We start from the raw sequence: 24,416 nt of genomic DNA, 5'->3' as shown, positions 1-24,416 counted from the left end.
GGAGTACGGTAAATCTGATAGTTCAGAATGACAGCATGGCATCAAAATGTTTTAATGCTTGGTCGGTTACCGTTCTACTCAAGGTTCCAATAAATTATATATTAGGTATCGCCGCTATACTGTAACAAAATATGTTCAGATCATCACAACAAAGATATCAGATATATATATAAAATGACGACCGATCAAACCATTCTGAGCACTAAGCTGCCCGCTTTATAAACACACTTGATCTGTGTATGTTTAAAAGGTACGTGAATGTACATTCAATCTCTGTTTTCTTTACAAAAGCCTAATTTGATTGTAGAGAGACTTGAAAATGTGCTACGTTAATTAAATAGACGCAATAACATACAATCCACGAATATATCCCTTGCTGAATTACAGTTTTGATTTAGGAACGCTTCAATCTAGTACATTAGTGAAACGTGCACTGACTATTTATGAAATGTATGATGAATATGCTTGTCGGCTACTGGTACTAGCGGATACTCAAACCACTTAACTTCTGAACCACAGTGTCCGTTGAAAATTAACTGGGTCGTTTGTCTTTAACCTTAAGTTGTCAACAAGAGGCGTTTTGAGTAACTATGTTGGTGAAAGGTAGGCAAAGTTCAGTTGAAAACTTGGACAATCAATAGTGTCCTCGCTGGGACCTTGACCTTCTGTTAATGCTTCTGTTTATGATGACGTGGCTTAAGCTTCATAAGGTCATTGACATTTCGTGTAATGTGCCATAGAGGCAATTTATAGTGGTATTTTAATGAATAAGAACATTACATAGTTCATGGTTCCAAGCTGATGGCCCAATATCTAGGACGTGCAGGGCATGCATCTTACAGTAGCTGTCGTTGAAAATATCCCAAATGTGGCCATTGGCAAATTACAACGCACATTCTTTTCCTGACTATCACTGTCAACATGACCTTTACAATTTGTATGTTTTGTATTCAAGTTAGAACTTTATATGGGGTTAATTATTATTGATTCGCCAAGATAAAATGAAATTTTAGCATTTGGGTATTTTTGTGTAGAATACACTCTTTAAGTTTACAGAAATTGACGTATTGGTAGTTAATATTTATCCATGCGATCTACAATGTATAGGTCCATTTTGAGCCAAATATGTATATGGCATTGATGTATTGCACAATAAGAACATGTTTACGTGTTGATAACTAACCCTCGTGCGTGTAGTGTATAGTTTGCAAACAACAACCGCGAAACAAACCTCTCGCAAAAATAGAAACGTCTGCAGTACCTTGATTATATTGACTATATATAGACGTACCTGTGACGTAGCGCCCTTGACCTTCTGTGTGACCTCATACGTTCGTCGCTTGTCGGCTATTTCCATATGTCTCTGGTCTGAGTTGGGGTCGTCCTGGGGAAGGAATGTGTCCAAGTGGAATATGCTATAATGGTAGTTATCCTTAACCCATCTGTAGATGGGGAACACAAAAGTTTCTTCTGGACACGCCTCGTTCCATACTTCGACAGTATCCACGTACCAGTTAGAAGACACTCCAGACTTATCCCGCCATAATTCGATCTTGGAAATATCCTTAATCTCCACGTCATCCTTCACTGTGAAATTGTCCGTCCGTCCGCGCTCGAAGTCGTCCCGGAACAGATTATCTAATTTGGCTGGTGAGGTTTTCTGTCCGTCTGCTCCGTGAAGGATTATCCGGATATTTGCATCCGTCCCTGCTTTTTTCCTGTCTCCAGTTTTGATCTTTATGTTGTAGGAGCTGTAAGGTGCTGCCATGACCCCACACGGACGGTTTGCAGTTTGGAACAGCATCGGACTCCCGATGCCATTTTGCAAATAACTTTTGGCATTACCCATGCTTCTAAGCTTACAAATCAGTGTCGCTGGACGCACCAGCATTTGATTGATGATGAGCCTCATCGTGGTTCAAGTACTAAATCCACTCAATTGAACGCTGAATTAGAGACACATCAACCTCACAATGGGACATTAATTGACACGGAAGATCTTGTTTTAGTATGGTGTACAGTTAACAAACACATATGTACTTCCTATATTTGTCATCCATGGATTAGATCTAGACTTGTTATAACGCACGTCCGCGCCGCTTGTTAATCCATTTTCCACGGTTTCACTTCCAGACGGATGTAGAAATATGCGAGATAAGTATTCCAGATCCGGTCTTTTTCAAGCAACGATCCTTGTTCCTTCTTTACACAAATTCATAAGACGAAATGTTTGAATAAGAGCACTCTATTGACTAAAGTCCGGCGTGTAACGTTATAGTATAGTGTACTATATAGATTATAGTTCACGAGATTAGTAAAGGATTTCAATCCTATACTATGCGGACTAGTCAATGGGGCCATATGTGTCCTCATACAAAGACGCGCTGTTCTATATACAAACCTTCAAGTACCAAATATCCTCCATAGGTTTGTGGCTTTTAATGATTATAAATCGTCGCCCCCTTCATCTAAGTATTCACAAATTCAATTACCATTGACAGTTATACACAAAATCATGAAGCACATAAAATTGCGCCTTAAATTGTATTCACAGCGACTAAAATCACTCGTAACTACAGCAACTGCGGTTTCATGAAAACGAATGTACAGTAAAATTTAGAGTTATGAGTATAGAAAATCACCCTTTAGCTTTAACTGTTGTTGATCCTTTTTTCCTCGTCAGCACCTACCACAGTTTGCTACTCAATCTCGCAAGATTGAGATCAGCTGATAGTAGTATCTTAACGGGTCATATACATGCAACGCTTCCCTTGAACTGTTAAATAATTCATAACTTAAATTGTCCGCTCTGTAAAGTCAAGATAAAATGCTGCTAAGAAAATGTGACATTGTTTGTAAGTTGACAAGGCAAGTACGTTCTTCACACGTTTCCTACTTACTTTGATTGGCGTAATTGTGCTTACTTTTTGAGGGTTTTAAATGGTCATCAATGAGTATTGAATGGCACTATATCGTTCTCTTACAGACACATCATACCTAGGTGTACTTAGGTGTGATTTAATCAAAGAGTAAACATACGGTCACGTTTTCTATATTTTAAATGTTTTCGCTTTCTTTAAAGGGACAATTCATTCTACAAGAACATTAAAATTTGTATATATATCGGAAAACCCCCAGTTCTAATGGAAATTAGATCAGTCGGTTTTACTGCAGGGGCGTAGCTAGAGTCTTTTACATGTGCAAGCCCAGGCGAGGGGTCTGGGGGCCGCCTAGGCCCCCAGCGGGTCCAGGGCAGCGCCCTGGTTAGGGGGTTCAGGGGGGCGAAGCCCCCCGACGGAAAATGGTTTTAAGGAATTGTTTAGCCCCGAAAATGATATTTGATAATGCTTGGTATTGCTAAACTATATTTATTAAAATCAAATGTATAGGACTGTTTTCTACCTGTACCTGATAATTATGCGTTAATGTTTAGTACTTAAAAAGTGTATGAAAATCTCATGATAAGTCCTGCATGTATCTTGAGTGACTCTAATGGGATTTGAGGATAGATTGACGGAACTTTCTTATGTTATCGATTTTTTTTTAAGTGAAAAAATCGAATTATACATATATGTGGAAAAAAATGAATGAATATGAAAACAGCGCCTCATATTATAAGGCATAAAAGTCGCACTGATAGAAAAAAATAGTATTTTGCCTTCTTAAAGTCTATCTTGACGGGAAGTTTTATTTCTGTGTCAGTAGATTGTGCATTTACTCTGGGTTGGGATTTTGGAACAATAATCCCATAATATCTAGATAAGGTGGCCTTGACTAAGTAGAATCTAGTCCGCTAAGCCTGCCTATATTATAAGTTTGTTTTTTTGCCTAATATATAGACTTTATATTTGGCAACAAGGACATAGTCATTCAGATCCCCCGCCAATAGAGATATCAAAGCTGAAGTAAGTTTGATTGTGGAGACCTATGTGTATGAAAAAAAAAACAGGAAAAAGAAGTTGAGCTAAAGAAAGATGGAGTATAATTCAAGTAGAGCGGGCTGCAATTGTTGAATCAGGTATACAGCCTTGACATTTATATTAGACTATATACACAGAGATGGGTGGAGTTTTGCAAAAGTAACATTTACCATTTACCAGGATATTTTCAGCAATGTTTCCATGGTAACGGAAAAAGCGCAAAAAATGAAAACCTAAAAATAGCGAAAGGTACTTCTAGACCATAACTAGAGCACTAGCCTAACATGTACAGAAAGTTTCGTGTAGCCAAGTTGAACGGTTTTTGAGTTATAGCCTGAAATAAAAAGGAAACTTTAATAATATGGTATTTTTAAATAAGTTTCCATAGTAACAGAAAAAGTATCGAAAATGAAAGGTTCCCATTAGCAAAAGGCACAACTAGAGCACTAGCCTAACATGTACAGAAAGTTTCGAGTAGCCAAGTTGAATGGTTTTCGATTATAGCCCGGAATAGAAAGGAAACTTTAATAATATGGTATTTTTGAATAAGTTTCCATGGTAACAGAAAAAGTATCGAAAATGAAAGGTTCCCATTAGCAAAAGGCACAACTAGAGCACTAGCCTAACATGTACAGAAAGTTTCGTGTAGCCAAGTTGAACGGTTTAGGAGTTATAGCCCGGAAACGATACTCGGACGGACGGACGGACGGACGGACGGACAGAGCCCAAATCAATATCCCCCGCAAACGTGTTTCGCGGGGGATAAAAAATAAATAAAAAGCCTAATAATATAAGCAGGTTTTAGCGGACTATCTAAGTAGAATCTACTTTGTGTCACTATAATTTGCGAGGTGTCATTTTCGATATTTTGACTTTGCGTGTCTTTCGATTTAAGCTTGAAAAAGCCATCTTGTGTCTTAGAAGATTCATTTTAACGCATAACGTATATTTCAGTATTATTAATTTTAGATAAATCATCTACGTTAAGGTTATTTTAACTTTGATTTTAATTTACATTCAAGACTTTGACGGATCGACATAAATGTTTTAACTTTACAAGACAATGAATAACTCATACTAGGATTTTTTATGTGCAAGCCCGGGCTTTTTTTTATAGAGCAAGCTACGCCCCTGTACTGTGATATGTCAGAAAATCCCATGGTGGTGAAATGCGTGTGAAATGTTCAAACTCATTTGCTGTCCGCCATTACACATTGTGGTCGAATATCTTGTATGCCGAACCCAGTCCCTTGCTCGTAGAGTAATGCTACTTTTGTCTAGAACAGCTCAAATCGCTCTGACAGACGCGTGTTTACCTTATTAGGTAAATTGTCTTGCCTAAAAAATCATTATATCACCTCCACAGTGGTTATGCAGTTCATTTGTTTAACGTGCGTGACTTTGGCTCGGATATTTGTACAGCGTACACATTGTACCTGCTTAATCGTATTGATCAACGATTTGTAATTAGAACGGTATCAATTAAAATACTAAACAATGACGTGGAATTTGTCAATATCTTATGTTACATGTTTCATAAGAAATGTAGAACAATACATTTATGCCATATTTTGCTTCTTGGTTATGTAAAAGAATTAGCGTGAGTGAATTGTCCCTTTAAAGCAACAATACACATACTGAGTACTTATCAAGTACTTAGCTAGAACAGGTGGCAAATATCTCGTCCCGGACGGTCCGTTGTTCAGTTTGGTGCACAGCGAATGTGTGTCGGCACGCCTCTTTGTTGACTTGTTTCAGAATGATCTCAGTTGAAGATGTTTATTTGTTTGCATCACATATTGACACAGGCTTTCGGTCCAAAAGATATACGGACAGCTCTATATATATGTGTTATAGTGTGTCAAAACATTTAACATATTCACATGCATAGAGATGTCCGTATATCTATAGAGCCCAAAGCCTGTGATACAGCGAACCTATACATTATCTTATCAAATGTTATATGGACCCCTCATCTCAATTAACATCTGTACTGTAGTACTAGTGTTTGCTGACAGATAATGGGTAGTCATAATTTTATGTCCACCTATAAAATGTGCTTATATTCTTCTTCTTCTTCTCCTCCTCCTCGATGTATTGTGCCTTTGATGTAAAATATCTTTAATCAAACAACAAAACAATATTGTTTCACAGAGAATATCCATAAATAAAAGTTTTTTATAAGATACCATAAATAGATTATGAATAGATCCGTCATTTCTTTACATCCATCCGTAAATGAAACTGGGGCATATTTGATATCCATAATACATATCTACTTACTAATGGGTATATATTGATATTTAGAAATCGATTTCCGACATGACATACACACCCGTAAATGATCATACAAAAATATACCTTTTTTACAAATAACTTTCAATAAAATTAATTAATTAATTAATCATGACTTCATGCTGGTATATTATAGTTCACGGAACCTGTGTGTGGTAAGCGGAGACTACAAATTGGAACACTTAAAAATAGTTATAAAACTTTTAATATATAATGTATTCTAGGTGGTGTGTATAGGGTTATCTTGCAATTTTGTTGTTTTCAATATATGTTATTAATAACAGAAGGATATAGAACTTTTATCACTTAGCACCTATTAGTAAGTTTTGTAAATGTATAGGAGTCCTATTTATTTTATGGCATTTATTTTCAGTTTGTGTTAACTTCATATCAAATTTTTTTTTACTTCATGTAATTAATTAACTCGTGTGAATTATATAAATTATTTCTGAAGATACTCTGAAAACGAAAACTTCTACATAATAAAAGTTAAAAAAAAATACCAATGAATATGATCTTTTTTTTTTTTTTTTTTTGTGAGGAGGAGTCGAACCCTGTAGTTAATCTTATACCGTTAACTAGGTGGCGCTGCAACAATCATTCATTTCCGGTTTTGTGCTTGTAAACATTGCAGCATGCCAAGAATTGTTAGAAAGAAAAGTTTCGACAGAACTGTCGTAAAGAAATGCCCAAAATGCGATCAGCAGGTATTTGATCATTTCATATCCATTGTTTTACATCATTGATTGTACATATGTCAGTATTTCGCCAGATAAATCAGACCGGTCACCTGTTTATATTTTGGTCATGTCGGGCCAATATTTCAATTTTCAGCTGATTTCAAGAGGTCTTGTAAATCATAAAAATCTTAGATAGTCCATCAAAAGCACGGTATTATTAAATTAGGCTTACATATGTAGGCCTAAAGTATATCATTTTTTTACATATATATCTTATGATGTAATTAGTGCGGGAGGGGGGGGGGTAAAACATACCACATAATATATGTTTCTGGTTAAAATGATTATCTTGAATAAATATTTTCTGTTTTCTGACCATAATTACAGATCATTTTGTTGTGAATGCCAGAATCAGAAATACCTGTAGTCTATGACTAACTGCACGCTGATACAGTTTCAATCTTCACAAAATTATTAATTCTCCCTGACCTAGCTGAAATAATTTCTGTGATCAAGGACGTATATTGCTGTGATGTACTGACTGTGTAAAATTTTTAGAATGTTACCAACTGATTCATGTAGTTGAGAGCAAATTAAAAAAAAAAGCAGCTGGATTTGACTGGGTCGATCAATCATTGGTGACCATGCAGGGAGCTCAAGGAGTAGAACTTAACAAAATAAAGATCCAGCTAGTGTTTGGAGATCCCTGGCCAATACCTGTCTGGCCACTTCATTTTCTCTTCTCTTGTTACTATGCATTCAAATGAAATGCAATTGATATTCAAGAACAATGCTTCCTTCTGTCTAGAATAATTAAAGTGGATACATTTGTACTTTGGAAAGGTTTGTTTGTCACTTTGTGTTTATTTCGATCAGTCCAGCAACAGCCTGCTGGTCATTTAGGGCAGAATTTTAAGATTAAAAGATAACAAATTGGTGTATTACTGTTAAAACATACTGATGGTAAAAAGGAGGCAAGTAAAAAAAAATACAAGTTCTAGAACATCTTCACTGTTTAACTTTCAATAATCTATATATACCGGGAGTATGAACATTTATAAGGTTTTGAATGGTAAAATGGTTTTCCGATTAAGCAAATAATAATCATATCAAAAATGGAAAAAGGCGAATGAAAGAGATAACATCACATGATACTAATGCCCTTCCTGTTACATTACGATGCAAAGCTTGTGATACAAGCAAATTTCTTTTAATTAAAATAACATTGAGTCTCACAGCATAAAAAGAGTTAGCATGAAAGAGATACATTAATGTATTGAATTTAAAATGTGGACAGTGTTCTGCAATGAGAGGAGAACACATGTACATGCATGTCAATTTAACCAAATGCAGGAGGATTCTCCCCTCTAAAAGCTTAAGGGGTGAATTGTACTTAATATGATGTGTATTGCAGATTCCAGTGGCATGCAAACATTGTCCATGTGGTCACCAGTTCTCAAAAAAGCCTTCAACTCCCAGTAAGTACAGAGTAATTGATAATACATAACTATACATGTCTGGGTTCTCGTTAAAAGCTGGTTGCCGGCAAAAACAGCTGTCTATTTCTTTGTTTACAACCGGCTATTTTCGCCAGAAATAGGTATTGGCCATCATAAGGGCCATGCAGTGGCCCCCAACCACCTAATAATAATAATTTCAACCATCTATAAAAAAAACTTAGTGAGAACCCTGCATGTACTACATTAATATATCAACAAACATATACCTTGTGTAATTATTATATTGTTCTAATATAGACTATCAACTTGCAAGGTCTTACATTATCTAATCTGCTCTATACAAAGAACAAAATTATTTGCCAACTAATTAGGGCCCTGGGGGGGAAGCTTATAAATGAATCAAAATGTAAATGTCAGTTGTGGACGAAAAAGGTCTGTCATATTTTAAAACTTTCTGTACTCATAGCACATTAATCTGTTACAGTAAATATTCATGCCTTTTAGCTCATAATGTTTGTGTCATTATTCAGCTGAAGAGGAACAAGCAAGTTTTAAGATAAGACGTACAGAACGAACACGAAGAGAAAGGCCAGATTTCTTTAATCCTATGGTTCTTGATGTGCAAGCAAAGCGTGCCAGGAAAAAGGTAAAGAACATGTAATGACATTTACCAGTATGTTGATAATAAAATACTGGGTTAAAATTTTTAACTTACAATCACATATATTATATATGAAATGTTCTTTAAAATTGCCTGAATATCTCAATTTTCTATACCTTTAACTTTGGATAATTTGGCATTTACATTAATCACATTCAAAAATAATTATAGAAATGAAAAAAATTATCACATCAGTGTAGGCTTGTAATTGTGTAATATTTCATTGAATTGCACAAATAACATATCTTCAACTGAAATTTGACAATATAATTTCATATCTCAATATTTGAGATATTTTACATTCTTTTTTTTTGAGAAGCTTGAAAAATCCTGGTTCATGCCTTGTTATTCTTCAAATTTCATCTAATTGACTGTATAATAGAAATCTGGCACTCAGTACATATGTGTATGATAACTGATTTTGTCATTAATTAATTCAGCTGAATGTGTTTTCAGTCCCAGAATTCACCACAGGTGCAAGCAGCTGAGACTCCTCCTCCTGTACAAGTAGAGAAAGAAACACCTGGTCGTAAGAGGAGAGGCAGACCGAAACAAACACCAACAAAGACAGTTCCTGAAGTAGAAGAAAAACGTAAGATTGCTGGTCTGTTCTTTAATCTGAAATCCCTGTCGTGTTCAAACTGTAAACTACTGTTTCAAATTGTTGAACGAATCAGTGGACACAAAGAAAATCATTTTGACAAAATTCCTAAAAATACGTTTTCATTGGAGCGGACTCATAAAACTTGTTCTCATTTATAATTTTACACTTAATCTAAAGGTGTTTGTCTTGTTTGGACAAAAGATTGACTCTTGTTGATGTTAATTATTCTTTTGAAAGGTCAATACATATTGATGGGTTTTCTTCATCTTGTGTTGTTGACTTGTTTATCAAAAATAGCAACTTATAATTTTTAACAAGCTTTGATGTGGTTTGGAACACTTTTCATATATATTTACTTTTCAATATTTTATAAATGAGACTTATTGTTTGTTTTCAATTTTCTACTTGTACAGCTCTACCAGTAGAAGACGACATGTTTGTGAAGTTACGACCAGAGAAAGCCCTCCAATTCAACATAATCCTCGCGGAGCTCAACAGGAAGTTCAGCTTACAGAGTTCACAGCCTTGTTGACATCCTCAGTAGTGTGGATGTGAAACTATGGAATAAATGTATTGTATGGTGTTGAAGAAGAGATGTGAGGCTAAAATGATGGACGTACATGTACTCTGTGTTCTATAAATAGCAAATAACTGATGTGCAATTTTATATTAATATGTATTTACAGTTGTTATATGATATAATGATATAAGTATGACATGTTTAGTTAATGTGTACGAGTGATAAATGAAAACAGTGTAAATGTAATGATAAGTGTTTTATAAATAAATGTTTTTTGTATGTATATTGAATTTTTTTGAGTTAATTGTGGATCCTTTTACTATTTAGCTGTGTCCCTTGGTTACCGGGAAATGTGGATCTTTGCTTGTCAAGGGTTTCAATATGAGACTCTCCTTTTCATCCCAAATTAATTTTGTTGTAAGGTCAAGGAAATGTCATGAGATGCAACTGGAGCTAGATTCTACACTACATGTACAGTTCAAGTACATGGGAGGTAACTCTAATTGAAGCACATGCACAAGAGTGATACAGCTAATGAACAATTTTGTTGTTTTTCCCTCAAAGTACCTGCCCATAATGATAAGGCCAAATTGTAATGGTTATTATTAAATATGGAGACATCTAGCTACATAAACGAAATACCAGGTACATACCTGGTCTAGAGGTATTCTGCAGATCAAACGACATGTCATGAAATATTATTGATAATAATAAGGCCATGAAGATAAGAATTGAAAGGCTGTTAAAGCCACAACATGTTTTTATAATATTTTTATCGTATAAGAACACACACACACCCCACCCCACCAAAATAAAAGAAAATTTTGAAAATCGGGGAGCATCATTTCATGCATCCTCGATACTCCGTGGTGGATATAATGTCATATGGCGTATCCAAGATGCATGAAATGATGCTCCCATATTTGATAATTATATCACATGCACACCTGGTAGTAAGATCCATTTAAAGTATTTGATTTGCTGTCTTGTCACACAGAATTTCGATGTATCTGCATAGTTTATTTTAAATTGCCCTAAAATTGAATTTATACCAGGTAATTGTGTAATATTATTAAAGCATTATAATATTTATAAGAGTATTAAATACAGTAAACCTTCGGTTAGTTCGAACAAAATTTAATAAATATTGATGGACCAGTTCGAATTATCCGAAAGTAAGCTTCAGGAAAAAATCGTGAGTTTGAAATATCCAAGTTGAAATCAGTAAAAACAAGTTTTGAGTACCGATGTACCTGGCATAAGCAATGTAAGGCAGAAAATCTATAGGGAAAGTATTTAGTTTCCTGAAGATATTATATTCAATCATTTTCTCGTAAACATGAGCATTTAATTGGTGAATTTATAATTAATTGCGTTTCAGAAGCCGCATGCATATGTGCACGTGGACAAGGCCCCAAACAGCACCGTTCACGTAGGTGATAACCTAAGTAAATCAGCCTGGTGTACATTGTAAATGTCTTAATTCTTGGCATCTCATTCCTCTTGTTTAAATTTAGAGAGATAGGATGAAAAATTTCAATATATTCAAGGCAGGCCTTCATGTATACGGTCAGATATGCTTTCCTTTCATAAGAGAATTGCTTTACTGATACTGTTTATGACGTTTGTAGGTACACTTTGGTTGTTTAGCGTTCAAATTTAATATGGTAAGAAATATTGGTGGTAAGCTGATGGTATATCAATCTAATTGAAATTAGACTTGTAATTCTGCTCTACTACGATGCTCTACGATACGCTTCACCTCTGCATGACCACTGGTCTAGAATTGAAACATCTCAGGACTTACTAGTAGCTGTTTATACTTCCAAAAGAATCAACCACACTGAAGATTTCATAAGCAACACGCTGATTGGTTAACAATAAGGAATTACATCTCTAGTTTTAATTAGATTGATGGTACAATTCCAATGTTTTCTTATTTTTGGTTCATTAGCAACCATCAAATACCACGAACATTTCTACAAAACAAATATTTCATGTTATACATAATCAGTCTGGGATCAATCCAGCTATGATTTACTACCGTTTATGGGCAGTTTTCCCCTCAAGGAATGAATTCCCTTCAGGCCTAAAATTCCCCTAAATATATAGAAATTCCCCTCTTTGAAGCTAAAAATGACATTTCTTCATATTCATCATACAGCTACTGCATGTTATGATAAACTCACCCTTTTAATTATATTTAACTTAAAATCCTGCTTTAATGAATCTAAAAATTAAAATTAGTTGTTTCACAATACTTTTTCGTCAGAATGAATATGATTTTGGACCTAAATAAGAAAATCAAAAACCCCAATATCTTTCAAATATTGCCCTATGTTGAAAAAGGGTAGTTTTCTCCGAAACCTAGATTGATCCCTGTCAGTATACTGCAACTTCAACCCAAATATATATCATCAATTAAATCAAGAAGTGGAAATCCTTCTGAAAATGTTTCAATTTTATTTGCTGTTGACATAGGATCATCTTGTTTTCGTGAAATCAAATTGCAACAAAATAGAGGCAACATAAGGCATGGAACATTTTAGATTGAAGCAAATGATGCAAAATATATACTTAAATTACTTTTTCCTTAAATATTGACATCTATAATATATATCAAGCTATTTCAACAGGGAATAACATATAGATTAATTATTAATATATATGATCCATTTATTTCTAATTGCTTTTAAAATCATAATTTCATTTTGCTTAAGTCAGTCTTCAAATCTTCTTTTAAGGCTTTCAACTCATCTTTTAAATCTTCTTTCTCATCTTCCTCACTTTCCTCTTCATCATCAGAGTCATCATCACCATTGTCATCATCATAATCTTAAACAAAACAATTTAATTTTTTTCATTATTTGGAAATTCATTTGAAAAGGATTTTGCACGAAATATAATGTTTTATTAATAAACATTTTCTTAATTAAAAATAAAATGTGTTAGCTTATTACCGCATTTATCTTACAAAGATGAAAACAATTTTTTGAAATTAATATTTAATTAACTTACCCCTAAGAATCATATGAAAAATTCTAATTCAAAGGCTGGAAGAGTTCATTGTGAATTCAGGGGTAAATGTGTTGAATTATTTCCGTAGAAAGAAAGCTGCATTCGCATTAAAAGTTAAACTCAGCTGAAGTGTATACTTCCATATAATTGCATTTCACAAAATGACTATCGTTTCCATGGAATGGTACATTTAAATATCTGGAACCAGAATTGATGAAGTGTTACCATCATTGCCGTAGGAGTAGCCTGCCCCGCCTCCTCCGCCGTAGGAGAACCCAGACGCACCACCGAAGGTGAAGCCTCCGCCACCACCATCATAGTCATCATCATCATCATCATAATCACCAAGTTGCTGTCTCCCAAACTGATGACGTCGAGCTGTAGATATCAAAATAATGCAGTAAGTCATTTTATATAGTAGCATTATGCATAGTTTTCCTAATCTAGGGCTGCAGATCAAATGAAAATTATATTTTTTGAACAAATAAATTTTGGGAAATTATCAATTAAATCATTATTTGTTGTTTTTTAAATATTCAATATATGTGATTTGATAATTAACTTTTTCCCCATATTAGATCATTAACAATATGTGTAGAAAATTTATCTTGTCAAAGGCCCTTGAAATAAATAAAAAACTAGAAATATGTCTGTTAGAATTCAAGTGCTCGCTAAATACTTCCTAACCTTAATTTCCACTTTGAAATCATCCTCTCCAACAGGAGCATGTATATATATAGCACTTTCGCTCATTATCCTTGGGACTATTGCAAGGAGGTGGTTTACGCCCTTGGTGCATGGTAATAAATAGTTTCTTTTTCTTCATAAGAACTTTAAATGTGAAATTACTTTGAAGTTCTTTGTTACATAAAAGTGTGTTTATTATCAAATTGATATTGATATGATAAACTTGTTTCGTTGTTCAAAATAGTCGTCCGCTAGAACACCATCCAGTCTCTGTGCACGTGGTGACTTACATGTGTCATGCTTGAACACCATTCTGGGGTACCTTAGATCTAGAGCTCAGACACTCAGACTGATAATTTATGATGTGTTTTTTATTCTGTTTCTCTCACGCAAAGCTGTGTAATTTCATAAATATTAATTAGTACTGTAGCAATTGCGGTCTATGGTCACAGAGTTTAGTAAGCGATAGTGCATCGTACACCTAGGACCTAGGATAATGTGAAATAAATTAAATATGTGGCTGGTACTAAAAGTTATCCATTTCATCACTTTCTTTTATTGACTATATAAACCTGAATTGCATTGTATTGTTCCGGAATTTTCCAAAGTCGATCAGATGCTTAGAATATCATGACTATATAATGCAAGAGTTTGTATGATACGCCGCTTGAAGTTTACACAAAACAAATGCGTTTAGCACTGTGAAATGTCATTGTTGTTAATTTATAGTAGATTATCCCTGTCAATTATACCTTAACACATGTTTTTGAAAGTTTGGTGTCACTAAATCATGACGAAATCTATTACATTGTAAACGCTATAAGACACTGACTTCCAGTATTGCATGCGCAGTTGGAATCTGCGCATAGTGGATGTACACAGACTCTACACCCGACAAGGAAAATAATAGTACGAGTACACCACACTAATAACGGATCTGAAAATAAGATTTCATATCTTAAATATTTACCTCATCCCATAACTCGCATATACCTTACTATACATGTTTATAATGTTATGATCCATTTTTATAATATAATCCTTCAAATAATTCCTTTTTTCTGTCAGGCCCTCAATCTAAACCCAGAATCCAAAGCATAAACCTTCAAACACTTCATCTTAATTATCCAACTCAAACAAAAAAATAGTCATGTCGATGTGAACATTTGACTTACTGTTGATACTCATATCCTTCGTCTCCTGGGTATCAAAGCTACACTTGGGGCATGGAATTGGCTGTCCTCTAGCATATTTAAAGCCTTTTCTTCGAACATGATCATCACAAAAACACACCTATGGCAAAAAAATGGGAAATGTTTACTTTTAGTAGAATTTTTTAGTTTAATCATAATTTTGTTTGCATACAAATATATAGACCTGACACAGAAGACAGACCATTAAAATAATTCACTAGGAAAGTATTTTTGATTACAAATTATCCAAAAAATAATTATCAAAACATTATCAAGGCCTATGTACATAAAAAATTTTGTGCTTTTTTCATTGTTCAATTTTTCTCCAATATTGAAAATTGTTAATTTTGGTTTGCAAGAATCGAAAAACTATTATCATCATGCATATGGAGGAATAATGGAAAGCTTGGCAATTTTTTGTGTTGTACAAATGGAATGTTTTCTTTTAAGTGAAACAGCAATAGAAGGGTAAAAGTAAGGACAATGAGCAACAAGTGTACTTGTTCATTACCTTGCAGCGCATACAGGAGAACTGGCCCAATTTATTGCAAGAGGCACCTGTAAAATCAAATGTTACCTTTAGTATGTGTATATCGTTATTTGATGCTTGTTAGTACAGACAAAATAACCTAGTGTAAGGTATACCCTTGGTCGTATCACAGATAATTTTGTTTTAGAAAATAAATTGAATAAATTTAGGTACATGTAGTTCGGAACTCTAAAAAAATATTCTTACTTCTTGTGCTTCCAAAACCATATACCCGTACTTATTTATTATGTCTCTGCATAAATGCCCAACAGAATTTAATGTTAGGTATACCTTAGTCCTCTCCATACATACACAAGATATGATACCGGTATACATTGTATTTATTAATTGATGTGCTTCAAAAATCAACTTATTTAAGGATTATCCAAGGTTTTGGAAATGAAGAAATTAAGGTCTGAATGCCCAGAAGAAAATCCATGAAGTTTAGCAAGAGAATGAACTTGTATCCCAGAGGTGGAGAGTATCATTGTAGAATGCTGGTCCACCCCAACCACTAGACCACCAACCTTATCAAGAGGATCAGATAAATCAAGACAAATGAGATACAAACAGAACAGTAGGTATCAATACTTTCAATTTTGAATGTATGGGTATACAATCAAAGTTCTAAGATATGAATTATTTTTTACTTACACTTGAATGATTCGGTGTCAAGCTGCTGACAGCTAGCCTGATGCTCAAACTGATCATCCTCACACAGATACTTTAAACAGTAGGAACACTTAAACACACGTCCACCTGTCAATCAAACATTGATGAGAATCGGATCAGAATGAAATTAACAAAGCATCAATAAAACTTTACAGCAAAATATAAGTGTTTCTTATATCAGCATACAATGTATTCTTAGGGTAGTTTTTAACTTAAAATCTCCATCAATTTATTTTTTGAATGTGGTGACAGTGAAGTTTGAATTTCTGGAGATTATATTTATAAGCTTATGATTTAAAATTATGTTACATTTTCTGCATGGATGAAATATTTTACACAGTAAATTGCTCATATTACACTTTAACACACACTAATAATAATGACATTTGATTGATTAGGTACTAACCATGATTCCAAACATCTCTTTTGCATTCTGTACAGACAGCATCCTGAAGTGGACAGGTACAGGCATGGGTCGTCAGACATTTACGACCATGGCACACCCAGGCTTCACAGAAGTCACAAATAGCACCCTGCCAGTAAGGAAATCATTGTATCGTTACACAGCTTCACAGAAGTCACAAATAGCACCCTGTCAGTAAGGAAATCATTGTATCTTTACACAGCTTCACAGAAGTCACAAATAGCACCCTGTCAGTAAGGAAATCATTGTATCTTTACACAGCTTCACAGAAGTCACAAATAGCACCCTGCCAGTAAGGAAATCATTGTATCTTTACACAGCTTCACAGAAGTCACAAATAGCCCCCTGTCATTAAGGTAATCATGGTATCGTTACACAGCTTCACAGAAGTCACAAATAGCACCCTGCCAGTAAGGAAATCATTGTATCATTACACAGTTTCACAGAAGTCACAAATAGCACCCTGCCAGTAAGGAAATCATTGTATCGTTACACAGCTTCACAGAAGTCACAAATAGCACCCTGCCAGTAAGGAAATCATTGTATCGTTACACAGCTTCACAGAAGTCATAAATAGCACCCTGCCAGTAAGGAAATCATTGTATGGTTACACAGTCAAATGAAATAACTTTATCATTTTACAATCATATTATAAACATTGCTAAATAAAATGCATACAGGAGTTTTTTTATTTGTGCATTATGTCGTATTAACAGCCAGTGTCAATTAATGATGTGCCAGATTTAGAAGATGGAGGAAAGTCAGAGTACCTGGAGAAAAATTACCAACCTCCAGAAACCTGGTTTATTGGGCCATGTAAGGATTCCACCTTGGAACCCAGAGATGTAGTGGTATATGTATCATGTTGGGGCATTCTGCCATCTCATCCATATATGAGGTTACAGGTACAATTATTATTAGCAGTGAAACAACCAAATAAAAGTTTGCATTTGAAATTTGTCAATAATGACGAAGACAGAATTTTCTTTTATCCCAAATGTTTATCACCTTAAATACACATTCCGAAATGTAAAGGAGACTCCTGTAAATTATCAATACTTCAAATGTATCGAATATGTGTAATTAAGGGCAATGTACACGATTAATTTAAGATTTTTTTTTTATTATGATAAAACTGAACTGCACTTACCACCATACTCAGTCCTGTTGTATACTGCCCAGCGTGTTTAACGACACAATCTCCCAGCTTGGCCATACATTTCTGTTTACCTTTGTAACAGTAGAGGTATGTTTAGTTTACATACATGTGTATCATCAATCCAATGCAAGGCTTGTTTGAGTTATTGCCTGAACACAATGACTTTGGATCTAATTGAAATTAGACTTGTTAACTAATTATTCTTCACCATGATGCTCAATGATGTTCTCCTTGTATTGGGATATTATTGTTGAGCATCATAGTCGAGTGAAATTACAAGCCTTATTTTATTCAGATTGCTGTGAATTTGAGCTCTGACCTTTTGATTTGAAAAGAAATCTATATACGCAAGCACTATTGGTAGGGAATAGGTATGTGTAGATGTATATGAGCTTGATTATTTTGATGGAACTAATTCAGGGAAACCTCTCTGACAATGGCATAGCAGAGTCATGACGTGGACATCATGATAATGAAAACTTATTCCGCCAATCTAATGTATGAGTAAACGGTTTATACAAAGCGACATAGATAATCTAATTTTAATTATATTTTATGTATTTCATATGAGGTGGGTATGTGACCTTGTACAATTTCCATGTGTGTTTCTGTTTTTATTAAACAACCAATGCTGAAAGATACACTTTCAGGATGTCTTTTGCAATATTTTGTTCAAAGTTGATAAACATTACCAATATCTAAAAAATAGTTTGTAATATTGGAAACCTTATTTCAAGTATCAAAATGTGTAAGCTTATCAAAAGTCAAATAAATACCCAAAGAATATATGACTCTTTCAAATGTACATATGTAGGATAGAACTATTCCACCCGAGGGTACAGAATTTTGGGTCAGAACCGAGGCTTGCCGAGGTTTCTGACCCAAAATTCTGTATCCAAGGGTGGAATAGTTCTATCCTACATAATTTACATAGGAAAGAGTTATTTTCTCACATTTCTTGTCGAGTTACTTGCACGAAAGGTGAGGCAGCCATTTTGTGAAAAAATCTTAACTTCTTAAATAATTGATCGATTTTAAAAATAAGAACGCCATTCGAATTTATAAATATAAACAAGAAATCTTAGGTAAAACGGTTTGAAATGCAAATTAAACAAATGAAATGGTAAATAAATCCGGCAAATCAATGGAAATAGAAGAAAAATGACGTCAACTTTGGCTGATATGACGTCATCTGATTGTTCGGCAATTGTGACGTCACAGCTATGTAAGATAGATTTATCTTACATAGCTGCATGTCTTTCATGGGACAACTCTATCTTACATGGCTAGCAATGTGAGAAATTGATGTAAATCTAATGATTAAGTCTCTTGGACACTTATGCAAATTCAACCTCGTTTTCATTTTCTACGTGACTATAGGCACCTTTATTATATTTTATAGAATATTTTTTCTGATAGGTTTAAAGATTGCTTTTTAAAAGTAAAATTTTTGCTTCATGAACATTACACGTTTTACTCTCTTGACCTCAATCGTTTTTATATTGAAGAAAAAATTTCTGCAGCATACAGATGTATATACATACCATTTATGGTTTTTCACTTACCACATTGAGCACAAACAGGAAGTCTTTGTACAGCCATGCAGAAGTAACAGAAGGCTCGGTTCTTCTGTGTCCTGAAGATAAAACCAAACAACTACAGTAATACAATACCTTTATATAATTATTGATTATCAAAGGAAATATTGTTTGACTGCTAAATACAATGTAAATTTAAAATATCTTTTTTTCCCACAGCATATCACTAAATATTTCAAAAATAAAGTGTTATTTTCTTTAGATGCAATGTTGGTAGAAAACTGATAACCAAATTTGTTTTTTAGGCCATTCCACTTTGATTTCTTGTTCTTCAGATTTCGGAATTTTAAAATAGGAGCAAGCGAGCAAAATTTTTTGAATTCAAAAAATATTTTGAAAGAGGGATAAATAAAGTGAGCGAATATTTCACAGGATTTTTTATTACATTTTTATGTTTATTTCGTGAAATAACACTAAATAACAGAGGTTTTATGTTAAAATATGAGTTTTGCTGTTTTCTTCAGTGTTTTCAACATTCATAACTGTATCAAAGATGTGAAAATAGGAAGTCTAATGTTATAAGGTATTTGTGCAGCTATTGAAAATATGCTATAACACAAAATACTTTCAATGCATGGTATATTTCAATTTTAAGACAAATCATGACAAATTTAACATTGAACAGCAATGTGTAATACTTGAAGGGAAGTACGGAAATAGTCGAGAAAGCTATATCTTAGTAAGCTTTACTCAATATTGTCAATAATTTCAATAATTAATTAAATTTAATATTTGCTGTTGACAGAGCATTCAGCAAAAACAAACAAACTAATAGAAACAACCAGCGATTAGCATTAATTGAAAATCATTTAAACCAATAAAACCTCATCCGACATGTACATTCTTTCTTAGTTGTCACATAATATTGTATGAAACTGACATTTTTATTGTTTAGCATGTTACTTATTTAGCTGCTCATACTTAAAATGAGATAATGTTTATACATGTAACTACCAAAAATATAACACAAAAATTATTCCTTTTAATTACATTACTTCATTGTCTTTAAAAAAGTATATTTGTATAAAGATGTATTGACAGTATGGCTCAAAAGTTTCACCACATGTATCAACATTCATAAAAGAAATATTCTAAATTCATTTTTTTATGATTCTCTCATGAAACGCCTTGGGTAAATCAAATGCAAACAAAAATATAACCTATCAACACAAAAATGAAGGCAAATGTATGTTACATTGTTGTAGAAGTGAAAATGAAACATAAGTAACACTAAGTTTGGATCCCAGTAAAGTGTGTAATGACCGATATTTGACCAAATAGCAGACGAATCATCACCTAGCTGTCAAAACATGTTGGCAAATGCAAGCTATGTGGGCCACGTGTTAAAATACACACTGACCGGGTCTTAAGATATAAGGTAACTGAGGTGTTAACGAATTAGCGATTGCCATCATATAATTGACATACCTAATATTACCGCTTTTCGTTTTGTAAGTCGGCCAGTCAAATCACCTGTCATGGTCGCCATTTTTAATGTAAGATCGAATGCAAAGTCTTTTAAAAGAGTTGAGAACGTCGGTAAAAAACAGACTGAAATCAGGACATGGCCTATTTAAAAGTATGGGTTCCTCAGTCTCTATATCTAAGTACCACGTGCACTCTGTCTGCACGTGGTGGCAGAAAAACTTGACATTTATGTTGTTGTAAAGGTTTGTAAGACGCTTGTGTGTTTGAAGAGACAATGCACGAATAATTCAAACATCTGAGTGACCAGGAAACGGTGACTAATATTTATTTGTTTGTTTGTTTGTTTGATTAATTAACGTCCTATTAACAGCCAGGGTCATGTAAGGACGGCCTCCCATGTATGCTGTGTGTTGCGTGTATGTTGTGCGAGGTGCGTGTTTTGGGAGACTGCGGTATATTCATGTAGTGTCTTGTATAGTGGAACTTTTGCCCTTTTTATAGTGCTATATCACTGAAGCATGCCGCCGAAGACACCAAGCAACACACCCCACCCGGTCACATTATACTGACAACGGGCGAACCAGTCGTCCCACTCCCTGTATGCTGAACGCTAAGCGGGAGCAGAAACTACCACTTTTATAGACTTTGGTGTGTCTCGGCCAGGGGACAGAACCCAGAGCCTTCCTCACAGGGGCGAACGCTCAACTCTAGGCCAAATGTGAGGCGGTGCCAAGGGAGGCATTAGGAAAGATGACTAGTAAACATGAACCCTATAAAAATTTGCCTGGGTTCGTCAGATTCCTGGACAAAAAATGAGGAGTGGTAAAAAAATATTTTATTTTTATTTTATTTTCGAAAAATAGGAGCGGGAAATCTGACGAACGAGAAATCAAATTGGAATGGCCTTAGGTATAATTTTGTATGAAATTTATTTTCCAAAGATACATACCTTTTGCATTGGTCACATTCCTGTAAAATTAAAAAAAAATATATATATATATTCAATATATTACTTAACTAAATTTCTAGCTGGACTGTGCCAGGAAATTTGTTTTTGTTGACTGAATGAGTGAGCTAGGTATTACAGGGCCCAGTTATTACTTTATCAATTTATACTAAGATTTGAAAAAATATATATACCCAGGTATACAAATGATTTCCTTTGAAAAATAAATAATTGATTCAAATTACTGCATACTTATCACATTTAACCATTATGATTTAAAATTTCCAATTCAAAAGATCCTACACTCCATTTTACAAACTAGAGAATAGGCCCAGCAGTAATAATAGATCAAGCAACAAATGAACAGAAATACACTAACACATTGTAAGCTATTGTAATATGCATGTGAGATATTTCAAAACATACCCGGTAACTGAATCCTAACCTAAAGCTGAGAGATAGCTATGACATTCTACTTTTGTCTAACAACAAGAAGCCCAAAGACCTTAACGGTCATGTGACAATGCAAACTTTGTACCATTTGAATAGGAAAATATTATTATGTATGTTTCAAGAAGATGACTTTGACATTCATCTTGGAATTCCGAAATACAGTGCTAAGTTTGATTAGAGGTCTAAAAAAACAACACTTCATAGACAGCACTCAAACATTATCATTTCAGCCCAGAAGCCAAAGACGAACTTTAGAGTGTGTTTTTCAATATAGTGGCTGTAATAGCCATCTTGAAATTCAAATTGAAAAAATAACACTTGGTCAGAACCATGGCAGGAACATTTCAGGCAAGTTTCAGCTAACTTAATTACACCAGTAGAACTTGAGAAGAAGTTCAAAATGTGATTTTGAAATGGTGACTGTGGCCACCATCTTGGATTTCAGATCGACCTGAAAAATAACAATCCTTGTCTGGACCTTATCAAGATCATTCAGGTGAACTTTAGTCTTTAGCTCAATACCACAGTTGGAACTTGAAAACAATTTTAAAATTTGAACAGTTTATGAAGCATGATGACCTTAATTAGGTCAAAAGACCTGAACATGTAGAAGAAAATGGAAAATCAACATTCCTGTTGAGTGCCCTGACCAGGAATCTTCTTGATCAAACTAGGGTTCTGGCCTGATAATTAAACCAATGACTACTTTATAAGACTAAGAATCATGCTCCATCAGCTAAGTGTCTGTTTAAATTAATACCATGTACAAGACATCAACCCACTAATTTAAATACACTAATTTAAAAAAAAAAAACCCACTTATTTTACAATGCTACTCTCCATTTTTTTTCATCAAGGATCATATTTGACACATGTATGTAAAGGTCCCATTAAATGTACAGTAATTTTATGTAATAGATTTGTAAGAGAAGAGGAGAAAATGTAGCAACCCAATGGCAACCATACTAGTGTAGAAGAACAGGGAAAATACACATTCCTGTCAAGTGCCCCGACCAGGAATTGAACCCGGGTCTCCGGCGTGGAAATCTACGGCTCTACCGACTGAGCCAAAGAAGCATGCTCCGTCAGCTGAGTGACAGAGACCGTATGTAACACTATTTACAAGTCACACCGACCCGCTCCTTTTACACTACTCCCTCTGTTTTTCTTGAGATTTCCTAAATCTCAACCCGAGACTCTTTAACAACCTACCATGGGTTATTTAGTTGGGCGCCAATGTAGAAGAACAGGGAAAATACACATTCCTGTCAAGTGCCCCGACCAGGAATCAAACCCGGGTCTCCGGCGTGGAAATCTACGGCTCTACCGACTGAGCCAAAGAAGCATGCTCCGTCAGCTGAGTGACTGAGACCGTATTTAACACTATTTACAAGTCACACCGACCCGCTCCTTTTACACTAGGATTGGAACCCTGGACCTTTGAACACTATCCGATTGCACTACCACTGAGCTACCTGGTCACTGATGGTCGACCCACTCCAATCCCGCTACACTCCTACCTCCTTTTTCAAAGTCTTTTTCTTCGAAGACATACCCTTATACCACCACCATGGGTATTTTAGTTGGGCACCAATTAAATTGTAACAGAAGAGAAGAAAATGTAGCGACCAGTCCGGGATTGGAACTCGGGACCACTGAACACTAGCCGAATGCTCTACCGCTGAGCTACCTTGTCACCGATGATCGACCCTGTGCAATCCCGCTATTTAAACAAGGGCAACAACTCTGTTAAAAGGTTAATGAACAGAAATATGTCTATAGCTTAAACACCCACAATGCAACATAAGTATGATACATATTTTTCAATGGTTCAATATTTAGTGAAATCTGTTATCCGATCTTTAGAGTCCTTTCTCATATCGTTCTCACCATCACAAAATTACATGGCCTTTCTACAAGAGGTCTTTCGCCAGATCTGATTTCTTTCTGTCTCTCCTTTTGTTTATCTGCCTTTTTACGTTGTCCCGTTTTCTTCTTTGGCATATTGGTGATCCGTCAATATGTCTACCTATGTCACTCAAGGATCGTGTATTAAATTCTAAACCATTAATTGTATATAACAACTGTCGATGCCAAACGACGTTACATGACACATGGGTCTACATAACCGGAAATGAACACGGTCGACTTCCGACCTGAATGAGCATG

General features: G+C 34.7%; 3 protein-coding genes across 3 annotated transcripts in view; 1 reads left to right on the top strand and 2 right to left on the bottom strand.

Moving 5' to 3' along the window:
- The window catches only part of LOC138327778 (allene oxide synthase-lipoxygenase protein-like), a 64,140-nt gene extending 61,792 nt beyond the window's left edge, over window positions 1-2,348 (bottom strand). The window contains exon 1 of the mRNA XM_069274150.1: window positions 1,292-2,348. Within this exon, the coding sequence (XP_069130251.1) occupies window positions 1,292-1,912 (621 nt within the window). The 5' untranslated portion in view covers window positions 1,913-2,348. The remainder of the gene's footprint in view (window positions 1-1,291) is intronic.
- A 4,404-nt stretch (window positions 2,349-6,752) lies between these two features.
- On the top strand, window positions 6,753-10,423 carry LOC138327780 (UPF0547 protein C16orf87 homolog). The gene is made up of 5 exons (XM_069274157.1): window positions 6,753-6,922; window positions 8,310-8,373; window positions 8,886-9,001; window positions 9,473-9,608; window positions 10,034-10,423. Exons 1-5 carry the CDS (start codon window positions 6,851-6,853, stop codon window positions 10,150-10,152), a joined length of 507 nt encoding a protein of 168 aa, XP_069130258.1. The 5' UTR covers window positions 6,753-6,850; the 3' UTR covers window positions 10,153-10,423.
- A 2,157-nt stretch (window positions 10,424-12,580) lies between these two features.
- Window positions 12,581-24,394, bottom strand: LOC138327779 (zinc finger protein 330 homolog). Its single transcript, XM_069274155.1, has 10 exons — window positions 24,138-24,394; window positions 21,798-21,817; window positions 19,388-19,458; window positions 17,814-17,893; window positions 16,646-16,772; window positions 16,222-16,326; window positions 15,550-15,596; window positions 15,021-15,138; window positions 13,384-13,536; window positions 12,581-12,975 (listed from the first exon to the last, which is right to left on the bottom strand). The coding sequence occupies exons 1-10, from the start codon at window positions 24,249-24,251 to the stop codon at window positions 12,839-12,841; spliced, it is 972 nt and encodes a 323-aa protein (XP_069130256.1). The 5' UTR covers window positions 24,252-24,394; the 3' UTR covers window positions 12,581-12,838.
- Window positions 24,395-24,416: the final 22 nt, after the last annotated feature.

Source organism: Argopecten irradians, chromosome 7 (assembly GCF_041381155.1).
Source record: "Argopecten irradians isolate NY chromosome 7, Ai_NY, whole genome shotgun sequence".
In the NCBI taxonomy this organism is placed as follows: domain Eukaryota; kingdom Metazoa; phylum Mollusca; class Bivalvia; order Pectinida; family Pectinidae; genus Argopecten; species Argopecten irradians.
Note: the sequence above shows the minus strand (reverse complement) of the source record. Positions and strands in the feature narration are given on the sequence as shown.

Bases quoted from the DNA above. Each gene is read 5' to 3' on its own strand.
- LOC138327780 (XM_069274157.1), top strand. From the start codon at position 6,851: ATGCCAAGAATTGTTAGAAAGAAAAGTTTCGACAGAACTGTCGTAAAG. The intron at 6,923-8,309 runs GTATTTGATCAT...TGTGTATTGCAG, and splicing joins GCCCAAAATGCGATCAGCAG to ATTCCAGTGGCATGCAAACA. The intron at 9,609-10,033 runs GTAAGATTGCTG...CTACTTGTACAG, and splicing joins TCCTGAAGTAGAAGAAAAAC to CTCTACCAGTAGAAGACGAC.
- LOC138327779 (XM_069274155.1), bottom strand. From the start codon at position 24,251: ATGCCAAAGAAGAAAACGGGACAACGTAAAAAGGCAGATAAACAAAAG. The intron at 16,327-16,645 runs GTTAGTACCTAA...TTTGATTGACAG, and splicing joins AAGAGATGTTTGGAATCATG to GTGGACGTGTGTTTAAGTGT. The intron at 15,139-15,549 runs GTAATGAACAAG...TTTTTGCCATAG, and splicing joins TCTCCTGTATGCGCTGCAAG to GTGTGTTTTTGTGATGATCA.